The sequence below is a fragment of the Podarcis filfolensis genome (genome assembly GCF_964270895.1).
Source record: "Podarcis filfolensis genome assembly, chromosome: 1".
Lineage (NCBI taxonomy): Eukaryota > Metazoa > Chordata > Lepidosauria > Squamata > Lacertidae > Podarcis > Podarcis filfolensis.
The window spans coordinates 57,623,049-57,651,028 of NC_139604.1; the positions used below are offsets into that span (position 1 = coordinate 57,623,049).

Below are 27,980 nucleotides of genomic sequence, written 5' to 3' on the forward strand. Positions count from 1 at the left end.
TACCTAACATTGTGGCGTTTGAATAAAGAAAGGCCACACTGCAGGATATATTTTACAAGTTGGTATTCTTGATAGACAATCCTGGGAGAACTGCCAAGATCTCCTAGTTGGGGAGATAAGACACTGACATGAGGAGCAGATTGGGACTCTCTTAGGCTGAAGATAGCGGGTAGACAAATCTGCATAATTGTAAAAACTCTTCTAAGTTTTGTGGGGGGGGGATCTTTTCAGGAAGCCGGCTGTCCCGAGTTATGACAGCTTCGTTTCTTGTGCCAATCTGGAGACAAAGATAGGCGCGTTGGCGGAAGGCGCGAAGCTTTCCTTGAGGCGCGCGCGCGCTTGCTCCTCGTGCCTGATGCTGCCTCGGTGGCGCCCTCGGGGCCGCCTCTGGGAAGACCTGGGCCAGCGCGGCGAGCCCCGCGCAAGCACTGCGGCGGCGGCCCGCTTCACAATATCAAGGCTTCTCCAAGTTTTAAGCTGAGGTCAGCCGGCCTTCACCTTCGAAAGATTAGCGCCAGCCAATGGCAGAGCCCCGCTTGGCCGGCGGAGAGCGGCGATTGGAGGAGGAGCTCTGCTGATTACCCTCCGGAATCCTCGTCGGTGATTCATGGAATGGGATGGAGAGGCTGAGGTTCCCCCCTGGCTGGCTGGCGCAGGGATTATTTGCGAGGGAAAAGTCCGCCGCTGCAGCCTAGGGGGCACTTCAGAGCAGGCGGCGGAGCCGGCAGAAATTGCACAAGGGCTGGCAGGCGGCAAGGCGAAGACAAAGAGCACGCGGAGGGGGCGGCGTGGAGTGGGAGGCGGCGAGTTAAACCGGAGCGGAGAGGCGGGGAGCCTTTCGCCTCGCGGGATCGCCAGCAAGCGCGAAGCCGAGCCGTCGAAGCAGCGCGCCGAAGCCGGGCATGGGGAAAGGCGAGGAGCAAGGCGGGATGTGCGCCGAGCGGGAGGCGCCGAGCCCCTCGTACACCTGGGAGGAGATCCAGAAGCACAACGTGCACACCGACAAGTGGCTGGTGATCGAGCGGAAAGTGTACAACATCACCCAATGGGCCAAGCGACACCCGGGGGGGCTGCGCGTGATCAGCCACTACGCCGGCGAAGATGCCACGGTAAGGGGCTCCGGCTGCCGGTGCCGCTGGCAGGGCGCAGATGGCTGCTGCCGCCCGGCTCCTGCGCCGCCGCTCACCTGCTGCTGCTGCTGCTGCTGCTTTGAAGAAGGGAGCAAACCGGCGGCAGCCGCAGGGCTGGCAAATCCGCAGCGCGGAGCCGCCGTTTGGCGTGAAACGGGGACTGGATGCAAAAAGAGAATGGGGTGCTTGCAAGCTGGAAGGTTGCCGGCCGCTGGGAGGCTGCAGAAGGAGCATTGTAGCAATGCAAGAGCGGGGAGGAGAGAGGTTTGCCTGCAGGCCGGCCAAAGCTGCGCTCGGGTGGCTCTTTCTGCAAGGGTTTTTTCCCTGAGACTCACCACCCCCCCCCCCCACGTAAGGAAAGGAGCTGGTGGCGCCCTCCCCTCGCCCGGGCAGCTGCTTCTGCTTCTGCAGCTAGTGGTTGGCTAGCCTCATTCCACCACCACCCCAAACCGGGCTCCTGTTTCAGTAACGGCAGCAGAGGAGGCATAGCGGCGGCGGGAAGGAGCAAAACCAGGATGCCTCTGCAAGATTAGTAGCTGCGGCTCCTGAAAGCGCAAGCTGCAGGGGAGCAGCCGGCCAGCGGAGGCTTAGCTCCGGGCAGGACGCACAGCGCGGGGAAGGTAGTCGCGTGTTAAGAACTGTGCGGCTCAAAGCAAAGGCCCGTCTCGCCCAGCATCCTGCTTCCCAAAGTGGCCAGTCAGATCATGTCTCTGAGGAGCCCACAGGCTGGACATGGGCACAAGAGTTGCAGCTCTCCCCAGCTGCTATTCCCTAGCGACTGGACTCCTGAGGCCCGCTGGTCCTGGAGGGAGTCTGTCTGTTGGTGGCCTTATTCTCCATGAATTTGTCTCTCCTCTTTTCTTTTTTTAAGCCACCGTAGTTGGGGGTCCTCCTCACATGTTGTGATAGTATTCCATAGTTTAACCATACAAGCTTTGAAGAAGCACTTTTGTCTACCCAGGTTCTGGTTTACTGGATTACCCCAGGAGAAGAAAGGTTTGGGGAAAGTGGCCAACTAGATGCCTGCGGGAAACAAGTTGTATAAGTGTGTGTGTGTGTGAGAGAGAGAGAGAGATGAATGAAGTGGTAGAGGGAAGACATAGCAGAGAGGAGGGGAAGCTGTGCTGCTCCTCACTTCTGACTTTAGCCCTGTCCACTGCTTGCATGCGCCCCTCATCACTTTCCCTCAAGTGAATGTGAACCTCAGCTTCAAAAAGTTTGCCCTAACTGCATCCCATTAAGATAATTGTATACTGCTGCGTCTATTTGACCAGACCTCCTTTATGCCCACCTTTCTATGATTGCTTTTGAAACCAAGCACCCCACTCCCTCTATCATAGCTTAGAGACCATATCTGCACATGGCATCCTCTGTGGATTTGCTTGGTATGTTCATTCCCCCTCCCATGGCCCTTTGGGCTATCACGGCCTACTGGATGCTCAGCATCTTGCTGTATCCCAGCCCTATCTGAATGACCAGAAACTTTTTTTTTTACTCTCATTCCATTTGGGGGTATTTCATTCTGAACTGGATATTTCCCCAGCTTCTGCTGGCCTTCCCCCAGGAGCCTGCAAGCTTTTAGATACCAAGGTCCATTTATGTTCAAGAGGACCCACAGTGGGAAACAGAAAACTGAACTAGATAGGCCTTTTGTATAATAATAATAATTATTATTATTATTATTATTATTATTATTATTATTATTATTATTTATACCCCACCCATCTGGCTGGGCTTCCCCAGCCACTCTGGGCGGCTTCCAAGAAATATTAAAATACTGTGATACATCAAACATTAAAAGCCTCCCTAAACAGGGCTGCCTTCAGATGTCTTCTAAAAGTCTGGTAGTTGTTGTTCTCTTTGACATTTGGTGGGAGGGCATTCCACAGGGTGGGCGCCACTACCGAGAAGGCCCTCTGCCTGGTTCCCAGTGAGGGAACCGCCAGAAGGCCCTCGGTGCTGGACCTCGGTGTCCGGGTAGAACGATGGGGGTGGAGACGCTCCTTCAGATATACTGGACCGAGGCCATTTAGGGCTTAAAGGCCAGCACCAACACTTTGAATTGTGCTCAGAAACGTACTGGGAGCCAATGTAGGTCTTTCAAGACCGGTGTTATATGGTCTCGGCGGCCTCCCCCAGTCACCAGTCTAGCTGCCGCATTCTGGATTAGTTGTAGTTTCCGGGTCACCTTCAAAGGTAGCCCTTTGTTAGGTGTATGAGGTCTTTTTATCATTTCAACCACCTGGATATGCCCATTAAAAGAAGCAGGAAATGCAGGGAGATTGTGTGCCAGCAGGTGGGACGTAGAAGGTGATGGGACTCAGCAATGTGTTCCAGCTGCATTTTCTGCTCTGGAAACCTTTCCTCAGGTGAATGTGGTTTGTAGTTACCTGATGATGAAGGAAAGCCTCTTTGCATGTGCTCAGAGGCACTGTTTTCTACTTTCTTCTTCCATCCTATTTTTGAAACTGAGGGCAGGGGAAGTATTCTGGACCTGAGAGGCACTGAGGACAAATCCTAAATGTGTTACAGCTGGTTGTGATCACTCATGGGAAAGTGAAGCACCCTGGCAATACTCAGAGCATCATTATTGTTTTCCATCATCCCTATTGATCATACTGCTTGGGGTTGATGGGAGTCCAGCATACCTGGAGGGCTACAGGTTCCCAGCTTTATTCTCAGGCTAAGCCCCGGTATCTAAAACAGATCTTCAAAAGTGAGGATGAAATCACACATTCATGTAATGCAGCAAAGTCCACCTTCAGAGGTGGCAGGTGAGTATGCCTTTTGTTCTCCACCCTTCTACATGCATGTCAGACAGCATGTGTACCAGTAACTTCTAGGAGTGTATTTGCAAACATTTGTGTTAATCGAAAGCAGCCACAGGCTTTCACATATAGAGAAAATGCGAATCTGTATCGAGTCATGGCTCCATTAAGTCTCTCTTGTGCTTCTCCATTGGTTGTGTGTGTCTGTCATATGGGATGAACAAGAACTGTAGCCAGAACGGATGTTTTTGGCCAGGTACCTTGGCTGCATGTTTCTGGCTGTGGTTACTTCTGTCCACTGTCTATAAAGCACTTGCTGCATTTTGTGTTCTTGGGAAGAACTACATGCTTTCAACTTGTCATTCTTCGAAACACAGCCATCATGTATTAAAATCAATTGGTCCAGATGTCCTGCCAATCTGCAAGTTTTATTGTTAAATCATTTACATTGTAATTTTCATTTCCCACTCATCTCTGAACTTCCCAAACTGAAACACACAGTGATTCTATTGTCTTTGTTGTCTTAAATCACAGTGGGGTTTTTCAAAGCAACATTTAAAAAGAAGACTGAAGAGACACAATGAGCTGAAATGTCTGGATTGTGTGATTCTGTGGAGCAACGTTTTAAAAACAAATTACCTCCTTTATTTTATGTATTGTTGTGCTTCTTAGTCTCAAAGCAACGTAACAATATATATATGAAGTCAAATAAAAACCAGGAAATTTAAACACAGTGTACAATACAAAATAATTAAAATGCTCATCCAACACAATAAGGTTAAAACCTATCTCATATCAGTAAAAGGTAAGCACCACAGTAGAAGCTGGTATAACTACCAAAGGCTTAGGCAGATAAAAATGTCTTGGCCTGGCCCATAAAAACCAAGGCACCAGGCATGTTTCCCTGGGGAGAACATTCCACACAAGGAAGAACCACTACCAAAAAGGCCTGTTCTCATGTGACCACCTTCCACAGCTCCCTTGGATAAGGCACATAAAGAAGGGTCTTTGATGAAGATTGTTTGCTCTGAGCGGATTCATATTGGGAGAGGCAGCCTTTGCGGTATTGTGGTCCTGAGCTGCATATGGCTTGATAGGTTAAAACTAGCACTTAATTGAATTGGGAAACTCATCAGTAGCCAGTGCAGTCAGGCCAGAATCAGTGTAATGTGCTCAGACCTTCTGGACCAAGTCAGTAATCTTGCGACTGCATACTACACTAGCTGTAGTTTCCAAAGTGTCTTCAAAGGCTGCCCAGTGTAAAATGCATTGCAGTAAACTAACCTAGAGGTTACCAGATATGACAGTTTCCCAACTTGCAGAAGCAAGTTTGATGGCTCCCAGCTTTTGTCACTGGTTTAGCTGCATTGCCTTTTCATCCCTTCTAGGATTTCATGAATGCTCTTTCTCCCAAATGTTGTACATCCACTACAAAGCTATCTGGCTCATGAACCAGCACATGTGGAAGTGTTTGTACTTATGGGGGGTGGGGGGACACACAGAGCCAAATCTGCAGCATCGTGTTCTTTCAAGTGTATTGTTGAAGGTGACCATTGCTTGCTTGCTTGCCACCATAATTCTGTTTGAACTTCAGGAGTGTGGTGACAGGCCTGATCACCTTCTTTAGGATGTTGCAAGCTAGTTTTTCATTTTGGGTGAGGCAATGATAGAGACTTACGGTACCTTGTATATATACACACACAAACACACACACAGTTTGAGCAGGTAGCAAGGAAGCTGATAGTGCAAGCCCCAAAGTCACATTGAGCCCTTGAAGCTTCCGCCAGCCAATTCCAAGACCATAGGACTGTCTCCTGTTTGGCCAGGTTCAGACTGCATAAACCCTTACTGCAAGTGTGACTTCACTCACAGTGCATTTTTGAAGCCATTTAGTGCTTCCCAAGGAGATGCCACTGTTGCTTGCCATCTGCTAGCAATGTGTTCAAGAACCTAGAAAGAGATGGATATCTGTTCAACAAAATAGCATGGCTGCTTTGCAAAGAAAATGTGGTGTGCATGCAGTATATGAGTCTGACATATACATCAGAAAGGCCTGTGACCCCAGAATATGATCCCAGTAGAGGGCTTGCCAGGTCCTTTAATCCAGTGCTAGCAAGGTACGGTTACTGGGTTGTAATGAAGACCATTAGTCGGTTCCCAGGAGGCTCAAATTTTCCCTAACATTAAACAGTGCTTATCCAGTATCTTTTGTAAGGCCAATTGTCATCTCCCTAAACACTTAGCTGTTTCTTTGGTGGGCATTGTGTGACTCAGCAGCAAGCTTCCCTGGCTTACCCCCCCATCCCACAACCTTTCATTTTCCTTCCAAGCCACTGTACCATTTGTTTTGGGTATCAGAGGGGGCTGAAGTATGTGGGAAGGGTTTCTTCCCTTCGCTTTTTTCAGGTTTATACTCGTTTCAAAAGGAGGAGGAAGAAGTCCAGTGATGCTGCATCCAGTGTTTTGACAGGGAGTGGCACAAAGGGCCTGCCCACATAATGGTTGTCTACACTCCCCTTGTTTGGCTTTATATTATACAGTGCAGATAGCTCTCTCACATCTGATCCTCTTGCAGTGACAGTAGGAGTTTTGTGCTGCAGGCTGAAAATTGTGCTCCAGTACCCCCAACAACGCCTGTTCACCACATGGAAAAATTTGGTACCAATTAAAGGTGAAGCCTTCATTTCATGTAGACTCTGGAAGTTAATGAGCACACCTAAATGTTCATCGTCTGGGTGTGCCCAGCCTTAGATTATGTTGCCGCAAGGTGAATTAGCAATGCACAACTTTAAGCAAGAGTGTTGTCTGCTGGGAATTAGGAAGGAGTTAGGGATTTTATATGGCTCTAGGGGAAGATAAGGAGTTGGAAATTTCCCTCAGTTACAAATCCTTTAGGCTTATGCACATGCTTGTTCGTTTCTTGATGACTGCAGATTCAGGTAGCAGCTTGCACACAGAGATCACATTTGGTGATAAAATTTCCATGGTGCCTCACATTTATGCTTTAATAGCTATCCTTATCTGTATATTATTTCCTATCTTGTTTTCTCCTTTCCAGCATTTTCTAATTTATTTTCTCCTTGTCCCCTGTTCCAGTGCTTTTCCCAAGTGAATTAAGCTGCTGAAGCTAATCTTACTAATTAAGGTTTCCTTTTTTTCCATAAGCAAGGACAACAAAGGACTCATTAGAGACAATGACTTGAGTCAGACCAGTCCCTAGGAAGAAAGCACCGCAAGATTAGGATTCCTAGTTCTGCCACCCACTCACGCTTTGGCTGTGAAAATATGTTGCTTTCTGTTTGCTTATCTACTAATAATTATGCTGGGAGATGGAGATTTTCAATGTTATATACTATTTTATACGTGTGTGTGTTTTGGGAATCTGTAATCAGAAGGAATATTGTTTGATTCCTACAGTAAGGCCCGTCTGCACAAAACATATAAACTGGTATCACCACCTTAAACAGTCATGGCTTCCCCTAAAGCAGGCATCTCCAAACTTGGCCTTCTAAATGTTTTGGAACTACAATTCCTATCATCCCTGATCACTGCTCCTGTTAGCTAGGGGTGATGGGAGTTGTAGTCCCAAAAACATCTGGAGGGCCGAGTTTGGGGATGCCTGCCCTAAAGTGTATTTTGTTAAGGGTGCTGAGACTTGTTGGGAGACCCGAATTCCCCTCACATAGCTACAATTCCCAGAGAAGAGGGATTGGTTATCAAACCACTCTGGGAATTTGCTCTGCACTGGCTCATCTGTAAGGATTATTGCATGTAGAAAGAAGTTTCTGGATTCTAAGGGGAAAATGATTACGAGAGATAAGGAAGAGTGGGTAACAGCTCTTTGAACAGCAATTGTGTATTTCTTCATTCTAGGATGCATTTAAGGCCTTTCACCCTGATCCTGTGTTTGTGAGAAAGTTTCTTAAGCCATTATTGATTGGAGAACTTGCCCCAGGAGAACCCAGCCAAGACAGAGGCCAGAACGTAAGTAAGAGCAATTTTTCCTATATGTTCAGTGAATATTTGAAGGATGGCACTGGGCTGTTTGCAGAAGGGCTTTCAAACAGCCCTCTGGTTTTCAAAGGTTCAAGGAGCAGTGCTGGGAGGGAGAAGTGATTTCCATAACCACAGTTTCAATGGAAACCACTTTCCCCTCTTGGAACAAGGCATGTTCCCGCCACCCATCAACTGATGGACGATGAAAGTGTGTCTAGCTCCAGCAAAGGAGCGAACAGGAGTTCCACTTAAAGTGCCCATTGTTCCTTTAAGGCTCTGTCCTTACTTGCCTCACACCTAATGTCATATATGATGTCAAGTGCAGGGTGAGTGGATATGGCTTGGCCAAAACAACCTTGCGACCCAAATAGGGATGCCATCAAGCTAAGTTTGGCCCACGGGCCAGAGGGTCTGCAGCCCTGATCTAGAGAGTTTTCCTTTTTGTGTTTTACTCTACATTAGTATCTCTCATGAGCTTGTTCTGTAAAGTGTGTCACAATATTTGAAGTGGTGCTTTGGAGGACAAATGTTCATTGGAGACTGAAGAATTGCACTGAGTGTCGGAAGGGGAGTATCTTACAGACAATCCAGCCTATCACAGGCAAATCTGTTTAAAAGCTGAAATTATTTATCCCATGGGAGAAACTTGGTGAAGATGAATTAGTAGGGCTGCCATTTACTTTTTGAAATATGGTAAACATAGCCTGGCTTCTGCAAAGTGCAGTCCTACCTCACAAGCTCTGGGAGTTCTTTGTATGTGGATAGGCATGAACCAGTGACAGTGGCATGCACTTGGAGGCTGCAGGCACAAATTCAATATTTTCCTGCAAAGTAATCTACCTTAAGACTGCACAGATATACTGATCAGAGTTTAAACTAGTCTGTGGATACCCAAGAAAGAAAACAGGATAGCAGTAGAAAACACATAAAATATCAGCACAATGATTATGCCGTAACGCCAGATTCAGGGTTTCTATGTAGACATTTCTATAGGGTCATAAAATACATTATAGGACTGAGGTGTCAAAGAAAGCATAGAACATTGATTCATCTGAGGATTAAATATTACCATCCAGAACCGTATCAAGGGTTGTAATACAGTGGATATTTGACACTGTAGACCAATAGGAAGAACTGATACTGCAAGACTTCTTGGGTTTCAGCTTGCCTTTGCTTTATTTGAACTGAGGTACCATGTCCCTGGAGTCTACTGCTGTCTCCTTTTGCTGTATGTGAAAAAAAGGTTTTAGGGAAGGTGGAATATTTAGTAAACTTCAGGTTTAGAGGTTTCCCTTTTCTCAAATGGGCTTAGGACAATGTAAGTCCAACCTACCAACATTGACTTTGCTTAATAAATACTATATCTTAGAATCCTCCAAAAAGAACTAGAACAATGATTTGATGGAAAATTGTGACGATAATTCCACCACCACCCAAGGTCACACAGGCTGGGGGAAAAAAGAAAAAAAAAGAAAAGGAATTGTAAAGAATAAAGCATGAGGCGGAAACAAGTTTGCAATTAACTTTCCATTTGAAAGCCATCCCTAGCTATTAGATGAGCTGTTTTGTTAGATGCCTTAATGAGGAACGGGGAGGGACACATCTCCAGAGACATGTGGCTTCAGGACTGCTTCTGACTGCCTTTAATGTGCAGATAATTTATTATTTATTTATTAAGCTTATTAGTCGCTAGTCACCCTAAGGTCTCCAAGCGACTTAACATTAAACAAAAATATATGCAAATGCCATACAATTTGGGGGGGTTGTGATAAAGATAAATGTAGTCCTGAAGAAAGCAGGCTGCAAGAAACAAGCAGGGAGAGAGAAGCGGGAGGGGCGGGGACACTATTAGAAAATAAAAAGGGAAACGCCAGAATATAGGAAGGCTGGAGGGAGACGACATACGAAGACGAGAGACAGGAAAAGGAGCCCGCTGGAAATAAACCTGTGACTTTTACACACACATGCACAGAGAGAGCGAGAGAGCTTGAGAGAGAGATTAGTCGAGTTGCTATTATTTCACAGAATCAATATTCTGAAGAAAAACCGCACACAAGGCCTAGGTATAGAAGAGGAGGCAGGGAGGAGCAGGGGGAGTGCTGCAAAGAAATGAAGAGTCCTGAATGTAAATTAACCAAGTAACATAAAACGTCCAGAGAATTTTCATGGGCCTGTCAGGAGTCTGTTCCCGGTACAACTGGCCACATACCAAACCAGTCGTCCATATATATATTCCAAACAGATAGGAAACCAGCCATGCGTAGATCTCTCATAATCTGAAATTTTGAGCTCTGGCCTGGAGGGCAGCTTTGCAAACAAGATCCACAGATGCCTTTCCCATCGGGCCCCACGTCGCCATGTCACTCAGGATCCCTCAAATCCCAAACGGTCTGGCTATCAATTATTCAGGCACTTCGTCCCACTTGGCTGATTGCAAAAAGAAGCCCTTTCTGCCGCCTCTCGTTCTTGGATGACTGCATTGATGACAGCCAGCCGGTGTCTAAACATTAACCTGCAGGTGCCTCGTGAGCTGCTTTCCCTCAGGAACACCACTCTGCAGAGCTCAGGGCTTCCTATGCCAAAGGGAATAGCGGTTCAGACTACATTTCAGCAGGCAGCAGCGTTTCCTAGAAAGCTTATCAGAGACTCTTCCATGAGGAGTTCAATACTGTAATGGCAGACCAGATTTTCTGAAAGAAATCTTGACTAGTGTCCCCCCTGTTGCTGACCTCCCCTAGCAAGGTGCAAAGCTGCTCTAGGGTAAGGTTACCAGATTTTATTCAATGAATCCGGGGACACTTTTCAACTTCAATGGATTTTGCCAGGAGACTGATTTGTAAATCTGGGGACCGTCCCCGGGAAATGGGGACGTCTGGTAACCTTACTCTAGGGTGCATTCACAGTCGGTGGGGTGCAGTGACAAACCCTGAGAGTCTTGGATGCTTTTTGCTGGAAACAGAGGCTGCGCTGTTCCAAAATCTATTGCCGCAGTAAGGGGTATTTTGGAAAACAAATTGGGGCTGCAGGCAGGGGCAGTTGGAAAACGGTTGAGTTTTATGCTGCAGTAGTGCCACAGTTTTGCAGAACTGTGTTTGCATAACTGTCTACAGACTCCTCCCCCCCTCCGTGTCACCCCAGTTTCCTTAGGAAACTTCAGCATTGTCCCTTGCCAAGGTTATAATGGCCCTGTCTTGTTTGGTTATTATTGTTTTTTAAAGGAGGGGGGAAATAGACAAAATAAATTGTTGTGTGTGTGTGGAAATGGCAGGCACTTCCTTCACTCCTGGATGGGCTTTTCTGGATGTTTGTGTGTGGGAGGGTCTGTTTTGTGTTCTTTCTCATCGAGAGAGATGCATTTGTACAGAGAGGGAGAGCCATCTTGCTGTTGCCAAAAATGCTGGCATATAATTTTCTTTTACACAATTTGCAATCCAGAAAAAAATTAGTGTGCCTAAGTCCCTTTGGTATCTAGAGGACCTCTTTTAATATCCTTTTTTTCTACTTTGCAGTCTCAATTGGTGGAAGATTTCCGTGCCCTGAGGAAGACAGCAGAAGACATGAACTTATTCCAAGCGGATCCTGTGTTTTTTTCTCTTTACTTGGGTCATATCCTTGTGATGGAGGCTCTGGCTTGGCTTATGGTTTCATACTGTGGTACTAATTGGATTACAACCTTCCTCCTTGCCATCATCCTTGCAGTTTCCCAGGTGAAACTTTGTTCTATGGATATTGAATGGGCAGTCATCTGCCTCCTAGTTCATCCATGCCTTGAAAGTTGCATACTGTCACTGCTTCAAAAAGGCACTGAAGATAGCATGAAACAACTTGTAACTTAATAATTGCCAATTGTTACCAGAAGGGTGGGCCATCTTTAATACTGTGTTGTGTTTCATTCCCTATTACAATATTATAATACAACTGAATCAAATGCCCTCAAAAAATAAAACTACAATTTGTATTGTAATGAAACACAGTATGTAAGAAATAAAATAAGAAATAAAAGAACAATTTAAAAAACCATACAGCATCTAACACAGCACATTACAATTGCTAGAACAGGCAGGGAAATTGTTAAGTGGTCCACAAAGCCCTGCAACAATTTGCAAGTGGTCCAGGGTGGGGAGAAGTCTGGGAACCATTGATGTAAAGGAAACTGAAGAGAAAGCACTTATTTAGGTTTTGATATAAAGTTTCTCTTAGGGGTGCCTTTCCTCTCTCTCATGATCATTCTCTTTCCTCCCAAGGCCCAGGCTGGATGGCTACAGCATGACTTTGGACACCTCTCTGTGTTTAAGAAGTCTACATGGAACCACTTAGTTCATAAGTTTGTGATTGGCCACTTGAAGGTAAGGTCATTTCCCATTAAGGAAATAACTGCAGTAAGAAATGATGGGGTTAAGGTTGCCATCTTTCTCCTGGTAGGAATGTTTCTTTAAAAACTGCAGAACTGACAAAGATTCCAAGGATCATGCATTCCCCATCACTGGGAAGTGCTGTGCCTGTTGGATTTCTGCCTGTCATCCAGCTTTTAAGGGAGCAGAACAAAAAGAGCACAATCTTAGCTGGAGGCCAGCTTACTTCACTCTTCCAAGTGATAAAAAACAGTAAATTCTAGCTCTTGTGTCTGATTGCTTTAGCAAGGAATAAACTGAAATGAATCTATTCTAGATGAACAGGTTGTTGTGCCCACAGAGGGATATAGCTTGTGAACTGCCATAAATGTGTCTCAAGCAATATACCGGTATATATAAAAAAAATCCCTTCAAAATCTGAACCATTAGCCACAGTCAAACTTGTATGACTATATTATTCCCTTTAAGTTTGTTAAGGAATCCTGACAGAGAATTGTAAAAAAGCTAAAGGAACAAGACAAGGCTGCCTGTTGTCACCTCTGTTGTTTATAATAGTTTTGGAAGTATTGGTGTAAAGAATAAGATGTAATCAAGATATTAAAGGTATAAGAGTGGGACAGAGACAATATAAATTAAAAGCATTTGCAGACGACGTGGTAATATCTGTAGAAGATCCAATCCCGAAAGTATTACAAGAGATTTTTAAAAAATTGGTGAGGTAGCAGGTTTTAAGATTAATAAAGATAAAACCAAACTTTTTACAAATAAACTGTAAGCAGATAAGAACACTGGCAGGATTATTGTAATAACCTGCAGTTTTATAAGAGCATACATATAAAGTAGATGGATAAATGAGCAAATTAAGTTAATTTGGATATGCAGAAAATATTAAAAATAAATCTAAGGAACTGCAGAAAGAGGGGGAAGGAAGTCATGTTTTGAAATATTAAAATGATTGTAAAATAATTTAAATGTATAAAATTGAAAAGAATAATGGAATCAGTGTGTGGACATTCAGGATCAAAGCATGTCTCACCTGTTTTACCCCAAAGTGAGGGATTTTATAAATTCAGAACTCAGAAGCTGGAAGATCTGAATCCAAGAGATTTCACAATAAATACAATGAGTTTAGAGGCTCAAGAGCTCAGGATGAGGAAATCACTTCTTGCAAGAATCCATTAATAGGCTGAAGAGCTATGGCAGAAGATAAGGATCGAGCCAATAATAATTACCACCTTTTTAACCAATAGAGGGCCTGCGCCTGAAAGGCAGAAATCCAACAGATCTAGCCAGCCAATCACAGCTAAGAACCACCAACTTGAAATACTCCAGGAGAATTAGCAGTATAGCAGTATGTCACCTAGGACTGTCAACTCCTCCCCCCCCCCCAGCTCCTGTGCCTTTAGCAGCAACCTGACACACAGATGGAAAGCAGATTAAGCTTTTCCTGGTGTGGAGATAAAGTGTCAGGAAGAGCTTTGTTGCTGCAGTTACCAGGCAACTGTTAAAGACACAGAGCAGCAAGACTAGCATCACCTGGAATGGACATTCATGGCCATTCTTTTAAGTGCCTCCTTTCAGATTATCATTCAAGATCACAAACCATGGAGCAGTAAGGAATGCTGGCTGGAGCAGTTTATCCTTGCCACATAAAACCCAGATAAGGCTTTAGGGACTGGCTAGCTAATTTCTCGATAATGCCCACATTGTTTGCCCCAAGCTGTAGGCTTCCTTGCTTTCCTCTGGAGACCTCCAGGGTCTATGAATAGGGTGTTGTACTTGCTTTCCATAAACATGGCCTGGGGCTGGAATTGAAAGCTTCTTTGTGAGCAAAGGCTTTCTGTCTGTCCTGAGTTTTTGGAAACGATCTGGAGCAGCCCCAACAGCCAGCTTGCCTACCAGGCCAGTGATGAGCAGCAAGCTGGCCTTCTGGTCCGCCGCTTTAAATTGGTACTCAAACCTCAAGAGGTAAAAGGAGCTAAGAGTTCGAGGGAGCCAAACTGACTATTGTACCTAGTTCCCAGCCCCTTTCATTATTATAATATTGCAGGGCATCTTTTTGTGTACACGAATGCATTGAAAAAGCAGAGTTCCCCATGTACCGTGCAAATCTTTTCTTCCTGCAGGGCGCCTCAGCAAACTGGTGGAATCACCGTCACTTCCAGCACCATGCGAAGCCAAACATCTTCAAGAAGGATCCGGACGTGAACATGGTGCACCTCTTTGTCCTGGGAGACACGCAGCCTGTTGAGGTAAGAAGAGGGTGTGTGAAATCAAGTTGCATTTACACTGAAGCTCTTTGTTTCCAAGAGTTGGGAACCCGCTTCGCATGTTTGTGGGGGGACGGGAACCCAGCACAGTTATGTGGCACCTCAATGACTAGCAAACAAGAGGGGCAAAACTCTTTCGCAGGCCAGTTTATCTAGACTTTGTGACTGGTCAAGTTTTGTAGGGGAAAACTGTCTAATCCATGGCTTAATACTGACCCTACCAGTTTTAGGACTCTGAATTTCATACCAGTTGGATATGAATTAAATGCTATGGGTTGTATCAAACAAAGCTGTCTCATTAGTGCGAAGACTTCCACCTATGCAATGGGACTTCCTCTCCCTTTCCTCTCCTTGTAAGTCTCTTGCCCGCCCCCATCGGCTCTGGAGGATTGGGGACATGCAAGGAGAGAGGAGGGGAAGGAAGTCCTGTTGCATAGCAGAACCCCTTGTGCTAATAATGGGATGACTTCATTAGGCACAACCTTGGATTTGGATGACAGAGTCAATGACTCGGAGACTATCCGCAAACAACGATAACAACAACATGGTTTTATTATTATATTAGTTATAGGCTGCTTTTCAGGGCTAGCGCGCCCAAGGCAGATCACAACACATTAAAACACAAATGATTAAAACCATAAAATCATAATCTACAGCACAGCACATCTGAAAACATGATGTTTGGCACAGCATCACCAGAATAGAACCGACCTATCTTCATCAAAAAGCTGACCGGGGGGGGGGGAGTCTTTAGAGTTCTCCTAAAAACCAGTCACATCTCACGTTGAAGGCAGTTTCATTCATGTATGGAACTGGCCATTTGGTGCTACTGTTAAATAGTGAGGCCATCCTTGCTACTATCATACTTCCATGTGATAGCAAAGCTGGCTACTCTGCGTGGCTGGTTTGCAGAAGACTCACCTAGAATGAAGCTGCACTAATAATAATAATAATAATAATAAATTTATTTATTTATACATACATACATACATACATACATACATACATACATATCCCACCCATCTGGCTGGGTTTCCCCAGCCACTCTGGGCAGCTTCCAACAGATTAATAATAATAATAATAATAATGCGATAAAACATCAAACATTAAAAACTTCCCTAAACAGGGAAAGCTCACTGCCTGCTTTGAGGACTGGATCTTGCCAATATTGTCTACACTGACTGGCAGTAGCTGTTCAGGATTTCAGATGGGGGACATTCCCAGCTATGCCTGGAGATGCTGGGGTTTGAAACAGGGACCTCCTGCATTCAAGGCCAGATGCTCTCCCGCTCTTAGATGTGCACTTATCTTCAGCTAAAGATGTGACTTGCAAGAGCACACCTGCCCCTTTAATATGAGAACCACCTCTAAAAAAAAGTGGGAAAGAAAAGGGGGCAGTAAGATGTTATTATTTGATACATTTTTTTGGATAATGTTGGGGCGCTGCAGCTGTATGTTGTCCTTGTGATGGGTTGTTTTCTTGGAACACAAGTTTGTTCTGGTTCAAAAGTGCAAAGAATGATCTTCAGCCAATAATAACCAGAAATAAATGCAGTTTTCAGTGGAGCTCTGCAAAATGGTTGCCACAGCAACCCTGAATCGGCAACTCTCTGTGTGCTGTTGCATCACATACTAAGAAGATGCTTGCCGTTAAATCCAAAGCCTCAGCCAGGAGGAGAGCACTCAATATTTTCAAAGTAAACAGGGATGGGACAAACTGGGCATGGTTGTGTACAGGTTGTACCTTGTGTCGCAGAGGAATGCTGTTTGATCATGGTGTCTAGAGCGCTGCGTGCCCTCGAGGAACACCGCTTGATTTGGCCTGATTCATTATGTTCAAACAAAATTAACAATGGAGCTATGCCAACCTTCAACACTGGGCCATTTCGAAGCTGATAATTGTAACCTTATCAACAGGTGCCTGAATTTGCTTGCGCTCTTCTTAACATTGTGCCTATCAGATTGTGAGCCTGCTGGCACAGACCGTACAACATGCAACATTTAAAAATAATATCATTATTTATAAATGGTGATTATGATCATAATAACAGCAGTAAAAACTGAAAAATGATTTAGCAAAACATAGAAAGTTGTGAAAAGAAAGAGGTTGGTTTTCCTTTCTTTCATGGACATAAGTGTCAACATATCATCCAGTTGGCACTTGTCTAAAGTCCATCTAAGCAGAAAATTGGCATTTATCTGACCTTTGCAAAGGCGAAGCAATCGGTTTGAGCCAGCAGACTCAAGAAATATGTGTGCTGTTTTCCAACAACGAACCTTTAAAAGAAAGTGGTGCCATTTCAGTTTTTCAAAAAATTGAGGAAAGAGCCACCATACTGTGAACTGTGGAGAATGGTAAAGGAGTTCTGCCATCCCCACTATGCATAGAGCGTAGGTGTAAAGATCCCATCTTGCTAAAACCATGGTTTTAGAAAACCCAGAATGATTGTTGGGGACACATTCTCCTCCCTCAGTCCCCCTTCCATTTCCCCCTCCCATACGCTGGGCGGAGTATAAATAATAAAATTATGAAGAAGGTGAAGATGATGATGACTTGTTGTCTGATGGCAATTCTTACTTACCACAGCTGACAAGAAAAGTGGATATTTAAAAACCTGACTGTAAATACCGTATTTACTTGAATCTAATGTGCACCTTTTTGGGCCAAATTACATTGCAAAAATTAAGGTGCGCTTTTACATTTGACAGCATATACTTTTTTTTGTTTTGTTTCAAGGTTTTGAAAATTGATTAGATTGACATTAGATTTGATGGCTCATGTAAATACGGTATTAGGGGTTCTTGCGGGGGGTGGGGTGGGGGAATTATAGCAGAAATGAAATGTAATAACAAGTGGGCTTAAGTGAGTGAATATAATCCTCTATCGTCAGAAAAAAAGCTTACAATATTAATCTGATACAAATACAATTTCAAACAATAAAAAATCAATATAACAACAATACAAGAAGCACAATGACAATTTAAATAGGAGTCCACTAAAACAAAGGCAATTACGGTATAATCAGACTTGCTCCTAGGCAATGTACCTAGGATTGTAACCATAACAGGCTTTCTGAAACAGGAAGGCTTTGAAGTACACCTAAAAGACCTAAAATGAAAGGGAGCTTGGTAAATCTCCCTGGAAAGTGAGTTCCACAACTGTGGAGCTACCACTCAGAAGGCCGTTTTTTCCCCTTTTTTCCTCAGTATGGAAAGAAGAAGCTGAAATACTTCCCATATAACCATCAGCACGAATACTTCTTTTTTGGTGAGTATCTCCATTTCCTTCTTTCACTTTCCTACATGTAGGTGCAGGCAGGAGCCTGCTTGTAATTCCTTTGTGATTAAACAGTTATTCTTTATTTCCTAACAAGCCCCTCCCTGTGTAGGAATTAAGATCCCTCCTGCTACATTTCTGATGAGCAGCAATAGGGTAGATCTCCTTTCATTCACTTCTGAGCGTTCATTGTATTCCATATTTGGAAACTCATAGAATCCAGTCAGAACCATGCCACATATTTTCTCTCTTGACTCTATCCTTTCTGCCATTGTTTCATTTTTATCCCACCCCTCCAACGAGAAACTCAAAGCAGTATACATGGTTCTTCTCCCCACGTACTCCATTTTATCCTCACAACAATCCTGCAATGTAGGTTAGGCTGAGAAGTTGTGACTGACTACATCCAGTGATCTTCACTGCTGAGTAGGGATTTGAACTCAGGTCTTGGAAGAGCTAGTCCAACTTGCTAACTACTACACCACACTAGCTGTTGTGGCATCAATGATGCAACTCCACACAACTCTATTAAAGAAAACATGGAGCTCCATCATATATTTTTTCCAGGATCTTGCAATGTGAAGAATAAATGTTATTGGTCTATAAACTCTAGTTAAACTAGGAACAAGCATCAAGAGATCCCTCCTGGGATTACAGCATTTTAGAGTGTAATTTTTAAGTATTTCCTCATGTCGTAAATTCTCTGTATCCAGAGAGCTAGCTATTCTAAAACTGAGGTGCTGGTTCCTACATACGGGGAATCATTTGTCCTAGTGGAGAATTGAAACTTGGCATTACCCACCTGCACTTTGAAGTGGTTCAGAATGCTAGTTAAAATGGGTGGTTGCTGTTTTCTAAATAGCTGAACTGGTTGTAAGTAGAAGCCCTGGGCCTTTCTGGAATGGTACAGAGGTATCCTAGTCTCTTTAACATCTTGAGATGTTGGATAGAACACAGACCAAAACAGAATCTCTTGCCATGTTTTCCCAGAGTGATAGCACTTCCCTCCAGACCCTAACTTTCATGTTAAGGTCATTGTCCAGCTGCAGGGTGCCATTTTATGTTTCATGCCTGCCTGCCTCCTCTAATGCCTTCTGGTTTTCCTTTCAGTTTTTCCACCTCTCCTCATTCCAGTTTACTTCCAAATGCAAATCTTCATGACCATGTTCAGACACAAATTCTGGGCGGTAAGTGAAAGATCCTCCATACCCTGCATTGCCTTCATTAAAACCCATTCATTCCATTGGAGTTGAATGGCCTGGGCCACTCCAAGGAGATCTTCCTGGGGGAAATGAAGAGGCATCTCTCTGCATATTCTGTGGAAGTGAGCACTGGTGGAAGGAGGGAGGCAGCAGCATCCCTTGCAACACGTAACCTCTTCCTTTTCTCCTTAGGACCTGGCCTGGGCCTTCAGTTACTACCTACGCTATTTTGCCCTATATATCCCCTTCTATGGAGTTCTGGGATCCTTGTGTCTCCTCACCTTCGTCAGGTAAAGTTTCCCTCTTGCTGAACCTCCCCTTTCCAACAGTGGAACTAAGGAGTGTCTTCCGAGTAGCCTAATCACACTGTTTCTACCTCTTTCAGTCATCCATCTTTGGTCTACTATGCTGTATTATCTTTGCTGACTTGTTCTGCCTCAGGCTTTGCTGCATCCCATCTCTTCCCAGCTTATTCCTCCCTTTTAGCTCTCTTTTTCTGAGGGCAAGTTTCCCTGTGCTTGTTTACTGTACACCAAATGCTGTGCCGTGAATGCAACACGAGACCAGAGGAGGAGCAGGAGAGCACAGTTTTCAAAAGTGCTTCATTGGTTTTATTTATTCAAGAGTTCTCAAGCATTCAACACATTCACACATGTTCTGCAGGGATTTAGTTACCAGAGATGGTTGCAAAGCATGTTTGGATCTGTTCTTTGAACTAGAAGGCTTTGGGATTGCATGGCAGGCCTCAGGATTCCAAGGTCTTTTCATTGCCACCCTCACCATGCTGCTTCTTCTTCTTAAGAATGCAAGTTCTTCTGCATGGATTTTCATGCCCCCACTGGGGTACCTCTAGGCATATGAGTACAACTTTCCTGAAATGTGACATTCCTCTTCCAAGGAATGTTGTGTTGCCATCCCATTCTCCGGTATTTTAAATCCTGTTTATTTCAGATAGCCGTCAGCAGCTGTTCCTCTGATAATCTTTGCAAACAGCTCACATTCATTCCAAAAAAACCCATTCGTTTGTCTTCATTTATGCATTTCTGAATTGATCCTAGGACAAATAGTAATATTATTAAGGTAACAGTATGCAGGGTATATTAAAAAATAGATCTTCAGACTCATTGGATAAATGACAGTCCTATGAATCTGGTCAACTCCCTCCATTTAGCAGCTCTTTGCTTGAGGGGAATCTGGCAGTGTATCTGTGTTAGGCTGTTCAGATAAGCTCCCATTATCAAGTGAAAAAATAATCATGTACAAACCAGTCCTTTCTGCTACTATAATTGTCACTGACGAAATCCCTTGGAGAAGACACAAAAAAATGTCAAGCAGTCCAGTGGAAAATCCCAGCTTCACCTCCTTCCCCAGTACTGTTGCCAGGAGTAAATATGAGAAACACAGTCTGCTATGAAGCTGGGGTGTCTATTATTTGGGGGGTTTTATAGCTTCTTCTTTGAGCTGCTTAAAATACAGGCTACCTGGCTACAGCAGGGGCAGGGAACTGATGGCCAATAGATGTAGTTGGACTCCCACTAGTCACAGCCAGCATGGGCAGTGGCTAGGGATGATGGGAGCTGAAGTCCAACAACATTCTTTTATCTTATGAACAGCTGTCTTGTCTCTGCTTAAGATAGAAAATGAATATGCAAATTATTAAATAAGTAAATGGAAAGTGTCTCACAATATAGAAAGGCAGAGCAAAATGCCAATTACCCTTTCCACTGGAAAACCTAGCAACCACTAAGATGTTTGTCTGTACAGAATGGGGGAGGCTCTCCTTTGATTATTCAGGCAAGATTTCCATTTCCCCTGCACTAACGGAGCATAGTTTTGTCCAAGGATTAATCTATCCAGATATACAAGGCTGAATTGTGTGGGTTTTGTCTTTTTTTAAGGTTCATGGAAAGTCACTGGTTTGTATGGGTCACACAGATGAATCACATCCCAATGGAAATCGACAATGACAAGCACAGAGATTGGCTCAGTGCTCAGGTAAACTGGGTCGCTAAATTCTGAACTATTGAAATCTTGCACAGCCTTAATGAGACAGCAAGCGCCGCTGAACTTGGTGGGATTTCTGGGATTGCACTGTGGGGTGCAATCTGGGGAAAACTTAAGCCTTTGTGTCCGTGTCATGGGATTCTTCTAAAAATAAAGCTAACTGAGGAAGTTTAGTGCTGTGCAGGCAGATCAGTGGGAGTGGCAGATGGTCTCTGTTGATGCACCCACACTGCACCCAGCAGCTTCCCTTCTCTCCCTCCCAATAAGGAGCAGTGATTGCTGCTGGTATGCCATGTGCAGAGCAGCAGCAACCCTCCAATTGCTCCTGACCTCTGCCATAACTAACCCTTAAAATTACATTTTTGGTGGTAGATAGCCTGTTCCCCATTGATACATGGATGAATGTCATATTTCTGACAACTGCACTACAGACTTCCATGAAGTTCTTTGCTGCCATCTATACAAGGTATATTTGAAGTGGCTCCAGACCACATGTTATAACTATTTCCAACATTAGATTTCTTGGTTCAGGCTTCCAAAACTGATGGGCCTATTTAAGCAGTGCAGTGGCCATGGGAAGAACATTTGCTTAAATTAGATGGCCCTCATTTAAACAAGAGGGCCACATGGAAGCCCTTGCACAATTACTATTATTTCTTAATTTATTAAACCTCTATGTGCCAAAATGGGCTTCTTGGCAATTTTGAAAATATAAAAACCAGTGACACGAACTTTAAAATATAAACATTCATAATTAAAAGAGGGAATAAAGCAATCCCTTTAAAACAACACAGCAATTAAAACCGGAGATTGGTAGAGAGATCAAGGGAATTCCTGTGTAAACAGGTGCAATCTGAGACTTCCTTGGATTGTGGCTTTAGAATAGAAGATGGCAGAGTGTGGCATTAGAACCACAGACAGTGACAGAAGAGCAGAGCTTGTTATGAAATCCACTTGATCTGCTTCCAAGTCTGGGCTTCATTAAGATTCACTGTTTTGTCTCCTTGAATTCTGCAGTTGGCAGCTACCTGCAACATTGAACAATCCTTTTTCAATGACTGGTTCAGTGGACACCTGAACTTTCAAATAGAGCACCAGTAAGTATGCAATGTTTGGGCCTGAAGGAACTTTGCTAGAAAGAATAGACCCCATAAGATACAATAGAATCCCCCTGGGGGAACTGGAAACCCATAGAAAAGGAAGGGTGAAAAGCAGGGTAATTATTACCTTGTTGTTATTTTTGAAATCATTATTTCTATCCCACACTTGCACACTAAGTGGCTACAGTGCCTAACAACAAAAGAACATAACATTACAATATGATTGAAATAAAACCCCGGTGTTAGATACAACAAGCAGAAAACAATTGCTCATGATGTTTGGATGACTTCTGCTAATGTTTCAGTGCTGGACTGTCTGCACTGACCACACACACACACACACACACACACACACACACACACACACCAGCACCAGCACCAGCACCAGCCATGCACTCAGGCAGCAGAGTGGGTTGGCGGAGCCTTGAGGGATATACAGGGATGTTCACCTTCAAGCTACTAGATGAGGCGGCTACTTTTGAATGCCTTCCCATGTTTAAAAAATTACTGCAAGTAAAACCCAGCATCAGGGTCTAGGGTTCTAACCCAGCCTCCTCCATACAATGCTAGTTTTCTACCAGCAGAGACCATACACTTGTAGTCTGAAGTGAGTACAGTCCCTTCTTCCACTACTACATTTTGCTGCTTATTCCTGTAAGCAAACGTGCAAGGCAGTGCATTGCATTTCCCCAAGGACGGAGTCTATGGAGGCCTTCCTCAAGCTTTCTCCTTTCTGTTTTACCATAGCCTGTTTCCCACGATGCCACGCCACAACTACCACAAGATAGCACCGTTGGTGAGGTCCCTCTGTGCCAAGTACAATGTCCCTTATGAAGAAAAGCCTATCATGAAAGCATTCTCAGACATTGTTGGGTAAGAGAACGGGCGGGGGTTTTCAGTGTGTTCACCTAGCGCATCTAGAAAATCTGGCAAGACATCGCAAGGCCTGTAGCCCATATCCTTGGCAGAACCTTCAACCAACTCAACTGCTGTGCCGCAGACATGTTTAGAGCTGGGAATTCTCTGCAAGTGAGCTTGGCCTGTGGACATTACCTTGCCTATTCCTTTTAAACCACAGTAGTTGCCATTGCTCAAGCCAGCCAGCTTTGCTAGGTTGTTGTGAAAGAGAAAAGGCAGAGCGAGATGAAATTGACAAATATAGCGTTTATGAAACAAATGATATGCTGGAACCTGGTAATGGAAGGAGAAAAGGAGGCAGCACTGGAATGCCAGGCACCTTAACAGGCATTTAAATGCTCCTGTGCAATCCATTGGAAGAACAGTCCAGGAAGACAATGTGTCTTGGTCATTAAATAACTATTGGAATTCACAATTTAAGTATAGGTTGTTATCAACATGCTCTATAAATCCAGATTTGGGAAGATGAGTGTAGCCCTATTCATGTTTTTACTTGCATTTAGGGCACCCATGCAAGTAACATGCAAGGAGGGACGTGGGTGGCGCTGTGGGTTAAACCACAGAGCCTAGGACTTGCCAATCAGAAGGTTGGCGGTTTGAATCCCCGCGACAGAGTGAGCTCCCGTTGCTCAGTCCCAGCTCCTGCCCACCTAGCAGTTCGAAAGCACGTCAAAGTGCAAGTAGATAAATAGGTACCGCTCCGGTGGGAAGGTAAACGGCGTTTCCGTGCGCTGCTCTGGTTCGCCAGAAGCGGCTTAGTCATGCTGGCCACATGACCTGCAAGCTGTACGCCGGCTCCCTCGGCCAATAAAGCGAGATGAGCACCGCAACCCTAGAGTCGGCCACGACTGGACCTAATGGTCAGGGGTCCCTTTACCTTTACCTAGGGCACACATATATAGCAAGAGGAGCAGGACTGCCGTTGACATTGCATCCACCCTTGACCTTTCTATGTTGATTGTGGAGGTCTGAAAGCGAGACTCTTCATGCAAGCAGCTGCTCCTGCAGAGGGGCTGCATGTGAAGAGGACGCTCACACAATTGTGTGCCCTGCTTTGTGTGAAGAGTTTGCTTTCTAGTCCTCTGAAAAGGTTGGGGGGTGCAGCGACAGGAATGCAACACCTGAGACAGGACTGAGAAGCATGACCCCACCCCGTTGCTACACGCGAGTATCCTATGCACAAGTAAATGCAGGAACATGGCTCTAGAGACCATGCCAACACTGGAATGCCATGCCTCTCTTCTTCTTCCTCCACAGGTCCCTAAAGAAATCTGGAGCACTCTGGTTGGATGCCTACCTCCATAAATGAAGCTGGGTTTCAACAAAGGGGAAGGTGTTAGGCAAAGGGGGGGGGGGACTGGGGGCTGGGGGTGTTCACATATGTATTCTTATCGTCCAATTTCAGTGTGTATCTGTGTGTACACAGCTTGAAGGGAATTTCCTGTATTTTAACATTGATGCTGGGGTGGGTTCAGGGGACCTATTTAAAATCAGAGAGGATTTCAGACAGGTCAGTTAATGTCCATAGAATCTGAATGGAAAATGCTGATCTGAACACATGATGGCTGAGAATTGGCCCAGTAGGTTGGGGGGGGGTATTTTGAGAAGGGAGGGTGAGTGAAGAAGCAAATAGGCAGAGATACTCTCCTGTTCCTCTTCCTGAGACTTACTACTTACTATTATTACTGTCCCAGACTCTCAGGTACTTGATTCATCTACACAGATTTTATTTTTCAAAGCAGTCAAGCTTCTGCAGATGTTTGAATTGCAAAACAATCATGCCTGGCTCTTTTTAACAGACTTGGGTCCCATTTCCCCTTAATGATGCTGAAACAAGAGGAGGGAAGGCAAGATAAGTTAATCATCGTGATAATATTCATTATTTGTGAAGTGCCTCTGAATGCAAAACTCAGATAAAATACAGGCCTTGCATCATAGGCTTACATAGAATCTTAGCGTTGAAAGGGACATTTGACTCTTGTTAGCCTCCAGCTGAGACAATAAATGCCAGGAGCATGTTTCTGAAAAACAACAACAACCACCCAGTAACAAAATATTGTCACCAATCTAATGGAGAATTACATTGGGGGATTCTCTGCTCTCGGCTTTTTCAAAAGGAGAACTCTAAAGCCCAGGTCCAAGCAGCTAGGCCAGGTCTGTCTCCTTTGCTCAGAGCTGGTCCTTTCCATGTATGCAGACCTTTCTCTCCAGTTGCCACACTGTTTGAACAAAATTCCATATACCGTACTTGTTTTGCCTTGACGTTTCTGCAAGCCACTTCCCATTCTCTGCAATGGGGTGTAGTTCCCATTCGCCCTGGGTCAGCTAGCCTGATCCAACTAGGGACCACGTGTGCAAGGAAGCAGGCTTTCCAAGGTGTGCTCCTCACCAGATAGGGGATGGTGCACTTAAATGGCTGCTGCATGCATGATTCACCAATCAGGTCTGCGCATATGCAGTTCCAGGGCAAAAGCAGACCAGGCTTCGGGATGAGAAGCAGGCGCCATCTGTTTAGTCTTCCCCCACTTTTTCCAGCCTGGGCAGCTGACTAGCTTTATTCAGAGCTGCACGTGTGCGTGGGCTTTAATTGGGCCACTGCGTTCTGGGCCCACAGGAGCATTCTGCCTCTAGTCTCAGATGTAATATCTGAGGGTCTGTCATGAAACAAGGTACTCTCTACAGCCGGTAGCGACTTACTTTAAAGATCAAGATTTGTTTCTGGATCCTTTAACAGTGACAAGATCCCAGGTAACTCATGTACAGTGTTGCTATATAGTTCAACCACCTTAGGTGATTTTCCTTCTTCTTTGCAGTCTTGTCTAGCTCATGATCTCAGTTAAACTAGCTCAGATATTTAGGAAACATGCCTCTTGCCATCCATGCAAAAGTCTGTTGGTCATATGTGGAAATACCCAGGTCACTCTTGGGGCAGCAATTAAGTGTGTTGGGACAGTGGAGGAGGCCTAGGTTCACTCAGCAATGAAGTTTGCAGGGTGACTTGAGGCCGGTCATTTTCTCTCACCCTAATTTGCACCACAGGAACGTGAGGAAGAAAATGGAATAAGCCCACATATACTACCCTGAGCTCCTTGGAGGAATGGCAGGATATAAATAAAATAAATACACCCATGAGAACATGCTTCCAGGGGTTTCTGGGAGTGCTCTCATGGGCAACCAGTTTATTCAGTGAGCCAGCTCAATGGGCCAGAACCATGAGATATGTGAATGAGGCATGTATCTTCAAAGATGGTTTCTGGGACTTTCCCCACAGTTCATGGATCTTATACTTTCTGCCGACAATTCTAGCACTGTAAATAAAGTACACTGTTCATCCACTTTTTCTACTAATGACCACATTTAAATGCCAGTGGGCCATTAGTAGAAAGACACCTTGCTGCCCACACCCAGTGAAATTTTGGGTTAGTCCTTACTAACTAAAAGTTAATGAGATTGCAATTATTTCCGCTTCTAATGCCTATTCAGTGCCTCTTGACTATTTGGCAGGTAATATACATCTTACTTGCCGCCAAGTATGTGTAGCTACCATACTTTATTCAATAGCATTTCTACTGAGGATCTGGAAACCCCTGGTTCCAGAACTAAAAGGAACATTCCATATTTTATAACCTTGATACATAATATAGGAAGTAAACACCAGAGTGTTAATAGCACAACTACATATTGCCTTAATCTACCTGGACATAATCAAGCCAAACTTGAGTATTAAACAAAAAACACAACTGAGCAGTTTAAGCATGTAATTAAGTATTGAATCATTACATAAGTGCTTAGGTTTGGCTGATTCATGCCCTCTGCCTCTTTCTGGTTCCATGAATGCAGTGCTTTTTTTTTTTTTTATTAAAAAAACGATGTGCCAGTATTCATAAATTGATAAAAGTGCCGTGGGTGCCAGCACAAAATGGCTGCCATGGGCAGCAAAGAAAAGAGAGGTGCTGGTGCTCCAAACCAGTCAGTACTGTCACAAAAAGCCCTGCATGAATGTATTTCAATTTCTCTGCTCCAGCAGGAATAACCACCCAAAAATGTACTGTAGCATCTCCTATGCAGTCTTCCAAGATGAAAGCTCATTTGGTCTGAAGTCTTCTGATTTTCTTGTGGTTCTGTTTGCCCAACCTTTGGTTCCAGAACAAATTCTATCATACCTGTAGCAGCTTTCTACCTTGTTTCGCTCCACCCCAGCACCTTCTAATCTTGTATTCCATCCTGCTCAGATGATTTCTCTTTGCTTAGCCACAGAAATCTGGGGATTCAACATTTCAACTCAATAGCCTTCTTCTCTTCAGCTGAGGGCAAGTGCGGGCAACATTTTGCCCTCCAGATGTTACTCAGCTACAATTAGCCTCAACAAGCACAGCCACTGGGTAGAGATGATGGGACAACATCTGGAGGGCAAAAGGTTCCCCACACCTGGCTTAGGGGGAAATGCAGGCTGCAATCCTATACACACACTTATCTGGGACAAAGCCTGAATTCAGTGGGACTTCTGAGTAGACATGTATAGGATTGTGCGGTTAGTGGATTATTAAACATTTAGGCAGGAGAACCAGTACTGCCAATGACTGCGGGAAATGGCAGTTGCATCCTCTGATAGTGATAAGTAGGTGTTATTTAGAATAAAGAACAATGTTGCTGGGACAATCCACACAAGTAGGGGTCAGTATGCAACTTATACAGAGCAATTCCTTTAGTGAAAATGTAGCAAGTGCTGAAGAATATAGGTACAGTAAGGAGCCTAAAATAGACATTTTTTTCTCTCTTGACTAAAACAAGCCCCAATGGCTGTCTTTATTCAGACCTTAGAATCACAGAGTTCTAGTCCAACCCCCTGCAATGCAGGAATTTTTCACCCAAGTTTCATGCTCTATTGACTGAGCTTGTTCATGAGAAAAGCACAGAATTGAGTGATTGAAATAAACATTAGCATTTGCATTTGGGAGATACT

General features: G+C 44.4%; 1 protein-coding gene across 2 annotated transcripts; it reads left to right on the forward strand.

Moving 5' to 3' along the window:
• The first annotated feature begins 386 nt into the window (after positions 1 to 386).
• Positions 387 to 27,974, forward strand: FADS2 (fatty acid desaturase 2). 2 transcript variants are annotated; one of them, XR_014540795.1, is made up of 13 exons: positions 387 to 1,109; positions 7,772 to 7,882; positions 11,404 to 11,601; positions 12,139 to 12,240; positions 14,373 to 14,498; positions 17,724 to 17,784; positions 18,904 to 18,980; positions 19,188 to 19,285; positions 20,894 to 20,990; positions 22,017 to 22,096; positions 22,847 to 22,972; positions 24,275 to 27,337; positions 27,427 to 27,974. XR_014540795.1 is itself a non-coding variant. In XM_083580917.1 (12 exons), the coding sequence occupies exons 1-12, from the start codon at positions 903 to 905 to the stop codon at positions 24,324 to 24,326; spliced, it is 1,335 nt and encodes a 444-aa protein (XP_083437043.1). In that variant the 5' UTR covers positions 387 to 902; the 3' UTR covers positions 24,327 to 27,974. The 2 variants fall into 2 exon arrangements, 1 of the variants encoding a protein (XP_083437043.1); XM_083580917.1 differs by having other exon boundaries at positions 24,275 to 27,974.
• The last annotated feature ends 6 nt before the right edge of the window (positions 27,975 to 27,980 follow it).